An 8792-nucleotide genomic window follows, 5' to 3' on the forward strand; every position below is an offset into this window, starting at 1 on the left:
TCCATTTGACAAAAAGTCAAGGTTTTTTTGAATGGTTGACTCCAGGAAACTTTCAGAACTTATTCCAGCCCTCCTCAATAATAGATGGATAGTGTAGCAAGAACAGATGCCATCTAGTCAAACAATCAAGTATGAGTGAGACAGATGGAAGGGCGTGGTATTTCAGGATCTGGAGGGTACATCTAGATACTCTCAGAAATTTGGGAATTGTCAAGAGTGAAATGAGGCAGCCTGGAATTGGTTAATGATAATGAGCCACATTCATGGATGTGTTCTCTCCTGGTGCAGAACACTTTCAGCCGAAGCAGATTGTCAAGTCTCTTACCCCTTCGTGGAACAAACTGGTTTTCTTTGAAGTGTCTCCAGTGTCCTTTCACCAGGTAAAGATTGTAAGCTGCAAATAGAGTACTAAGGATTGTGCTTTTTAGTCACCCATTATCTAAACACGACAGCTTCCTGTTAGACTCATTATCTGATGAGATTGTTTGTACATTTAGCATAGAGGACTCTGAAATTAATATGCATTGGCTGGTAATGTCCCTCCTTATTCTTTGTGTTGATGTGTTGCTGGACTCATCTTTTCAGGTGTCTGAAGTCCTCTCTGAAGAACAGTCACGTTTGTCTATAAGCGGCTGGTTTCATGGTCCTTCACTGACCAGGCCTCCCAACTACCTTGAACCCGTCATACCTCGGAGCCCTCACATCCCACAAGATGTAAGGATAATTGCTGGTATCCTTATCTTAGGAGCTATAGCATATCATTTGTTTTTCTGATTTTAAAATTAACTGTTCCCTGATAACGAAACTAGACTTTGAGCTTGCCCCTTCTACTTTTCTTACACTTTTGATAGTGTCTTTCTCAGGCAAAATTTTCCTATTAAACTCTATGTTTAATAGGAAAAGCTTATAAAGTGAGGATTTGCATGTGTTTTACTAGTGTGAAATGATGTAAAAACAAAACCAATAGGAATTACTAACTTTTGCGTCTGCTGGTTCTTTGTAAGCATGAAATTTTATATGATTGGATCAACCCCACTTATCTGGACATGGATTACCAAGTTCAAATTCAAGAAGAGTTTGAAGAAAGTTCTGAAATTCTCCTGAAGGAGTTTCTTAAGGTAGGCTAGCATATCCTGTTCTGTATATCTTGTGTGGCATGCAATTTTGCTTCCTGAATGGATGACTAGCCATCACTGGGGTGTTTTTGTTTTGTTCCTGATTAGAATGTTCATGTCATTCCCTTCTTCAAATAAAATATAGAAAAGATGATGATAGCTCACATTGGTATCAGTTGTTTGCTTTGTGGATTAAGAGTCCCTTGGGTATTTCCCAGTTCTGTAGTCTTAATGGTAAACACACACGCGCACACACACACACACACACACACACACACAAAGAAGCTTCCAGAGGAGTTATGTATAGTTACCTTTCTAGTCTTATTGATATGGTGCTTATTATTACTTTTAATAATAGACAGATTACTAATGGATCAATATCTATTAATGTTTGACAAGGATGAGTCACCTTGTTTATAGTGGAAGGAGGTCAGAAATCAGAAGACCTATATTCATGTCATGCTGTGTGGTTTTAATAACCTGAACAAACCACAGACTCACTCTGAGTATTTATTTCATCAGCAGTCATGCTGGGATAATACCTGCCTTGCCTTTGCTGCAGAGTGGCTGTGAGGGCCAAATGAGATAACTTAGGCTCATACGGTGTTTCATAGTTGACCGTGGGTCCCATGGAATCATAGTCCCAAAAGCTGTTCCTCCATGAAAAAAGGTTGAGAGATACTACATGCTGTCTCTGTCTCTCTCAGAATCTTATTGCTGACATTAGCATATTAAGATTTTGAGAAGTGTTATAGTAAATTTATTTAACCCTATTAATTGAGCATACTTAAACTATGCTGCGGAATCCTTCCCCTTTTCAAATATTTAACGGACTGCCTGGGAAACTGCATTAAACAAATAAATGTAAAGCCTCTTATGGATAATATTTTAATAGATTAAACAGCTTCTTATATTGTACCTAACTTGGAATTTAGAATGCTTATTAAATAAGGGAACAAGCTGGGGCCTAGAGAATCGGAGTTGTTATACAGAGGTTTTCATTGTAATGACTTTGACTGTAATGCAATTTAATTTTTTCCTCACAACATCTCATAAGTTAAAAAGTCTGTGTTAATGATCCTTATTTTAATAAATGCTAGAATTTGGGAGGTTTAGCAATTTAATGTAAGATCTACAGCTACATAAGAGAATGGTCCAAAATGGCACTCGGGGCTCTTAGCTTAAGCAAGCAGACGATCTATGCGGTCTTTGCCCTGCTTCACCACAGCAGGACTAGGGGATATTGTGTGAAAGGAGTGAGAGTCAGCTGGAGCTTTAGGGATCAGCCAGATTGATGTTCTACAGAGCTGCTGTACCTGCCAAACCAGTGTGGGGTCACAGCGAGATTTGCTGACTTCTTTTTTATTTGCTCATTTTCCAGCCTGAGAAATTTGCAAAGGTCTGTGAGGCCTTGGAGAAGGGAGATGTGGAATGGAGCAGCCGAGGTCCCCCTAACAAAAGGTAGAACCCACCATCTGTGATTATTTGCCTCTGCGTTCAGCACCCACCTCTTTCTCTGCAGCGCTCTCCTCCAATAACAGAACATTTGCCCTAATGATGGTTTGTTCCCAGGGACATCCAGTAGAGGCCCTAACAAAATCTCACTATTGTAATCACTTAGGCTTTAGTAAGCTATACCAAGATTGAGGAAGAGAGGTACAAAGCTAACGATCCACTTTTATTCCATGAGTAATTACATCGGTGGCCTCAATGAACAGCTGACAATGCTGTTTTTCAGGTTTTATGAGAAAGCTGAGGAGAGTAAGCTTCCCGATATACTGAAGGACTGCATGGAGTTATTTCGCTCTGAGGCACTGTTCTTGCTGCTCTCCAACTTCACAGGCCTGAAGCTTCACTTCTTGGCCCCTTCAGAAGAAGATGAGACTGATGACAAAAAAGAGGAAGCAGCAGCCTCTGCTGCTGCTAGCACTGAAGAAGGGACTAGCCATGGCTCCTCCGAGCCAGAGAATAATCAGGCAGCCGTCAGCAGCAGCAGCCAACACACAGGCCCGGAGCCAGAGGAAAACGAAACAAAGAAAGGTAAGCTGTTGTTAGGATTTGTCCTTATTTACCATTAACATTCATCATTCAGTCATTTATTCATGCAACAAATATTTCTTGAGCATCTACTATGCCCCAAGCCCTATTTTAGGAGCTAGAGAACAAAACAGATAAGGTCTCTGATCTCTGGGAGCTTACATTCTAGTAGAAGACAGATTAAATGTGTACATACACAGCCACCCCTTTACATACCTCTGCCTGAGGATTGCCGCATGCCTCTGTCCCTGGTCAGAGGCATGCAGCAGTCATGCCCCTTATCGCTGAAAACATCAAATAATGATAAGTGCTATGCAGAACACGGTAATAGGGTTATGTGATAAGGATGACTGAGTGGCTTCTTAGGGTGATCTAGAAAAGCCTCTCCAAGGTGCTGCCATTTAAGCTCAGTTCTGAATGATAAGAAGGATCTGTGGGAAGAGCATTCTAGTAGGAAGAACAGCTAGTACATCTTATTAGGCTAAGAATAGTACAAGTGGCGGAGAGAAAAATAACTGGCCTAAAATTACTCTAAAACACAAGAACATAAAGGAGAGGAAGGTTAGCCAGCTTATTTCTGCTAAGGACCAATAATAGCCTCAGAAAACTTGCTTGAATTTGGACAAATAAGTAGAAGGAAATTATTAGAAGAAGTTTATTGTCTACAAACAAGGTGGAAAAGAAAAATATAAGAAATGTAAGAGTTAATACTCCTGTGAAAATTTTGGCACCATTAACTGAGTAACTACAAATTCAGCTTAGATGTCTCAGCGCTTACTAAGTCAGATTGGAAAATCTGTTCCCTGGTTCCTCTCCTCAGTTTTACCACCCCCTCCCCTTCCACTCTACTTTCTTGAGAAGGGCCCTGTGCAGTTAGGACAGCCAAGATAGGGGGTGAATACCTGTGGTAACAAAATCAGCGGTGTGAGATGCTAGCTGGAAGCAACGTAACTCATTCTGTGGCCTCCCAACACTGACTAGCCAGTCACTTTGGTCACCACAAATATTTAGAAAAACCAGACCCAGGTGGCTTTTTCTGTGCTATTCTATACACAGCATAGCCTTTCTTTGAAAGATTGGTTTTCCTTGATAATTGATACTGGCATCTATGCCTAGACCCTAAAAGGAGCCCAGGTGAGGATCCATGGAGTCTCTAGAGCTTTGTAACAAAATTTGTCCACTTCTGTTTCTTTTCATGGGAACCTGCAACTTGGGAGAAAATCTATATGGGCAACCAAAGATGCTGTATTCTATTATTGAGCATCTGCTGTATACAAAGTCCTGGGCCAAAACAGTGGGGAATACAAAAATGAATGAGAAAATTACTATTTACAAAGTTTACCATCTTAAAGAAGAGCTATAAAGCTTTTTTTAAAATTGTTATTAATAAAAGCTATAAAGTTGCTGGGCATATAGCAGTGTTAAATGTTGGCATAAGTAGGGCACATCTAGTGAGATAACCAGAACCATTATAGACCTGGTAATTTTAAGGTTTTTTTTAAAAAATAACATAAAAATAACTTTGAATTTCAGAATGTTTAGAAAACAGGTAAGTGAAAGGAAAATAATAATCATCAACAGGTGGCCATATTAACATTTAAAATATATCCTTCCAGTCTTTTTTGCTATGTAGGCATATACACGTACACACTTATGCAGGGGTGTGTATATATACACATCTATTTTTTAATGGGATGACATCGTATATATTGTTCTGTAATGTTTTTTTCCCACTTAATATTTCACAGACTTCTATTTCATAAACCTTTCTCATCATTCTACATCCTGTATAGCAATATAATAGGTCTGCACATCTCCCTCAGTTAGGAAACCCTTGCCTCCCCCAACCAAAGCAGTTTTACAAATATCTGCTTTCCATCATTCCATTTCTAGAATCTTTTATTTCCAGAATGTATTCCACAGCCAGAAGTTTTGAAAACTACTGTTCAAAGTGTAATTTTTAATGCCTGCAAGCTATTGCATCAAATGACCTTCACCAGTCCTGTGTTGAACGTTTAGATTTTTTCCCAGTTCTTCACCATCATAATAAATGGGGGTGCATCCATTATTTCTTCAGAATGGCGTCTTAGAAACACAGGTGATACATCAAAGACTGCTCAAAATTTTAAGGCAATTGCCAAATTGCTCTCCCAAAAACCTGTCAATCTCCCACCAGCATTGTACATGATGTTTTCCTTCTTCCTAGCAAACTGATAATCATGTTTATATTCCAACTTTGCTTATACTATAGGTAAACATGGCATTTGCCTTTGGTTGATTAACGGAACATGGTTGTACATTTTTCCCTATTGATTTTTTTTTCATAAATTGCCTGTCATGGCCTCAATGTATTTTTCCTTTACACTTTTTGTCATTTTCTTACCAATTATAAAAAAATGTTATATATAGCACTATTAACCCCCTGTTCTACAGGTTGTAATAGTTGGCTTTTTAATTTCTTTCAGCATGTTTTAAATTTTATAGAATATTTTAGTAATCAGATCTTTCTTTGCCTTTCATGCTTTCTGCTTTTCATGGTGATAAGCTGAGAAATATCTTCTCTACCCCAAGATTAGATAAAGTAATATTGATGTTTTATTTTTTATATTTTGCAACTAAATCTATTCCATCTGAGATAAACTGAAATTCAACTTTTTTACCCCCAAATGGTCAGACCTGGTAATTTCTGACAATCATTTATAAGGCTGGATTGGTGGAACAGAAGGTCAGCTGAAGGTTTATGGGAATGATTTCCCCTTATTGCTGTGTCCTTCCTAATTATCATTCCCTTGCAATCTACCAGTTGTATCAAAGTTATTTTTTAAATTTTCTGGTCCTTCTTCTGTTGTTTTTTTCTTAGAAGTAAGTGTTCCCACATGCCAAGGAGAACTGAGGCATTGGAAGACTGGTCACTACACTTTAATCCATGACAACAGCAAGACTGAATTTGCCCTGGACTTAATTCTCTACTGTGGCTGTGAAGGTAAGAGGGAGGAAGGAAAGCAGTGAATTGTTCCCATAGGAAGGGCAGTCTCTCCCCAGTGACGCTCTCCAACTGCACCAATTCAGAAGTAATCTGCCTTGGCCAGAATCTCAGATTATAGGATCTTAAAGTTGGAAGGGATCTTGGGGGTCATGAATTTCAGTCTTCCAGTTCAAAGTAGGGTTTCTACCTGGGCTAGGGAATAGGGAGATAGACCATGCCATAATTTTCCCCCAAGTATCCCGCCAGGTCTGCAGCTTTTATGTATTAATAATTGCCTTTCTCAGTATAATTTAGCGTTTAATTCTCTTAATTTTCTTATTCAGAGTTCATTGAAATGAGCCTGTTCAGCTGTCTCAGGAAATTAGGCATTTAGGGGAGAGGGAATCCTTGATAAGCTAGATGATAAATTCAAGCTCAGCAGTCGTAGAGTTGGTTACTACTGAACTCCCAGATCCCTTCCTGTCAGGCAGCATGGGATCAGCGATTTAAGATGATGCAGTGACAGAGCTTTCTCGATGCCTGTTTGTTTTCCCCTTCTAAGGCTGGGAGCCAGAGTATGGTGGCTTTACTTCCTACATTGCTAAAGGTGAAGATGAAGAGGTAAGTTGCTTCTGACAGCAAACTATCCTTTTTGGTTTGTGAGAAAGCTTTCATTCAGAGACCAAATTTTTGACATTCTGCCAGTGTCTTTAGCTGATATATCCATGTTGATCTACCTAGCAGTGGTTCTAATTTCTATCCGAAAATAGCAAGCAATAAAGATGCTAAATGGTAATCACTAAGCATTTATTCTACCCTCCTGAGAAATTCCAAAGAAGAGCCATGTGGTGCATTCCCACAAATCTTTTAGTGAGAAATGATTGCAACAGGTGAAACCTTTCTGGCTATGTGCCGGAATAGGGCTTGTTGGAATATGTCTTAACAGCCAGAATAAAGCTCTTCCCCTAGTAAAGGATCTTTCAGAGGACCTCCTATCCCCAGTTTAGGTACTTGATATGAAAACCATTCAATGGTGAATCCTTAAAGAGTTGAGAATAAGCTCTGTGTTCTGATGTCATTGTATTTGTCTATTTCAGCTGCTAACAGTGAATCCAGAAAACAATTCTTTGGCATTGGTCTACAGAGATACAGAGACTCTGAAATTCGTCAAGCATATTAACCACCGAAGCCTAGAACAAAAGAAAACCTTCCCAAACAGAACAGGTTTCTGGGACTTTTCATTCGTCTATTATGAATGACAGGACTGGGCAAAGCTAAACGACAACACGATGCTTCATCAGTACTGGGAGATCTGGAACAGCCAGGCATGGAGTGAAGCAGAGCTACGTGGTCGCTCGCCTGACAGTGTTCTTAAAGCTCGTTGCCCTTTAATAGGACTCAGTGATTAGTCTTCCATCTAGACCTTGAGCTTGGAGCTATGTACTTATTTCTTGATTAAAAAAAAAAAGTTTTTTTTAACATTGAGTTCTTTTTCCATATCAGTTTCTTCAGTGATTTTTTTTTAATCTCAATGATTTGTTTTTATTTCTTTTATTGTGGTAAAATATTTATAACATAAAATTTACCAGCTTAACTATCTTTAAATATACAGTTCAGTGGCATTAAGTACATTTCATATTATTGTGTACCCATCACCACAATCATCTCTAGAACTTTTCCACCTTCCCAAACTGAAACTCTGTACCCATTAAACAGTATCTCCCCACTCTCCCCTGCCCCTAGCAATAACCATTCTACTGTGTCTCTACTAACTACTCGTGTTCCTCATGTAAGTGGAATCATACAGTATTTCTCCTTTAGTGAATGGCTTATTTCACTGAGCATAAGGTCTTCAAGCTTCATCCATGTTCCCAGTGATTTTTTTCTAACTCATAAATGATTGCAGATTTTGTTCTTCCCAATCATTCTGGTTTAGAAAATTACAGAACCTTACATCCTGTTCATGCTGTACCTTAGGGTTGTGACACAAAGTCATTATGCTTCTTCCCACTGCCTGTGGCTTTGTTCCACTGTGATTCTCACGGGACAGTGTAGACTTAGATGATGTATAGTATCTGTTCCCTTGGAAAAAATCTAGCCTAAAACCACAAACCACATGGCCCCAAGAAACTTCTGGTTAATAAAGAAGATAAGCCACTTATTGCCATGTGCAGTCGTTTCCAGGTACCCACTGCCTTTCCATCCTGGAGCTGTGGCTGTGAATAATTAAATGATTCTAGTTTCACATGTGGCTTTCATGTTCCTAAATACTGTAGGGTCAACTACAGCAGTGGTCCCCAACCATTTTGGCACCAGGGACCGGTTTCATGGAAGACAATTTTTCCACGGACGGGGGGCAGAGGGATGGTTTGGGGATGATTCAAACACATCACATTTATTGTGCAGTCAAACTTCTCTGCTAAGGATAATCTGTATTTGCAGCCGCTCCCCAGCACTAGCATCACCGCCTCAGCTCCATCTCAGATCATCAGGCATTAGATCCCATAAGGAGTGCGCAACCTAGATCCCTCCTATGCACAGTTTATAGGAGGGTTCGAGCTCCTATGAGAATCTGATGCTGCCACTGATCTGACAGGAGGCGGAGCTTACGTGGTGATGCGAATGGTGGGGAGTGGCTGTAAATACAGCTGAAGCTTCCCTCCCTCACCCAGCCC

The 8792-nt window shown here is 39.7% G+C and overlaps 1 protein-coding gene across 1 annotated transcript in view; it reads left to right on the forward strand.

The window, feature by feature from the left end:
* Positions 1-7600, forward strand: part of OGFOD1 (2-oxoglutarate and iron-dependent oxygenase domain containing 1) — a 21712-nt gene extending 14112 nt beyond the window's left edge. Inside the window, exons 6-13 of the mRNA XM_012657438.1 lie at positions 289-380; positions 586-714; positions 1005-1118; positions 2497-2576; positions 2854-3155; positions 6013-6135; positions 6680-6738; positions 7215-7600. Coding sequence (XP_012512892.1) covers positions 289-380; positions 586-714; positions 1005-1118; positions 2497-2576; positions 2854-3155; positions 6013-6135; positions 6680-6738; positions 7215-7376 — 1061 coding nt within the window. The 3' untranslated portion in view covers positions 7377-7600. The remainder of the gene's footprint in view (positions 1-288; positions 381-585; positions 715-1004; positions 1119-2496; positions 2577-2853; positions 3156-6012; positions 6136-6679; positions 6739-7214) is intronic.
* Positions 7601-8792: the final 1192 nt, after the last annotated feature.

Source organism: Propithecus coquereli, unplaced genomic scaffold (genome assembly GCF_000956105.1).
Source record: "Propithecus coquereli isolate 6110/MARCELLA unplaced genomic scaffold, Pcoq_1.0 Scaffold540, whole genome shotgun sequence".
Classification (NCBI taxonomy): Eukaryota; Metazoa; Chordata; class Mammalia; order Primates; family Indriidae; genus Propithecus; species Propithecus coquereli.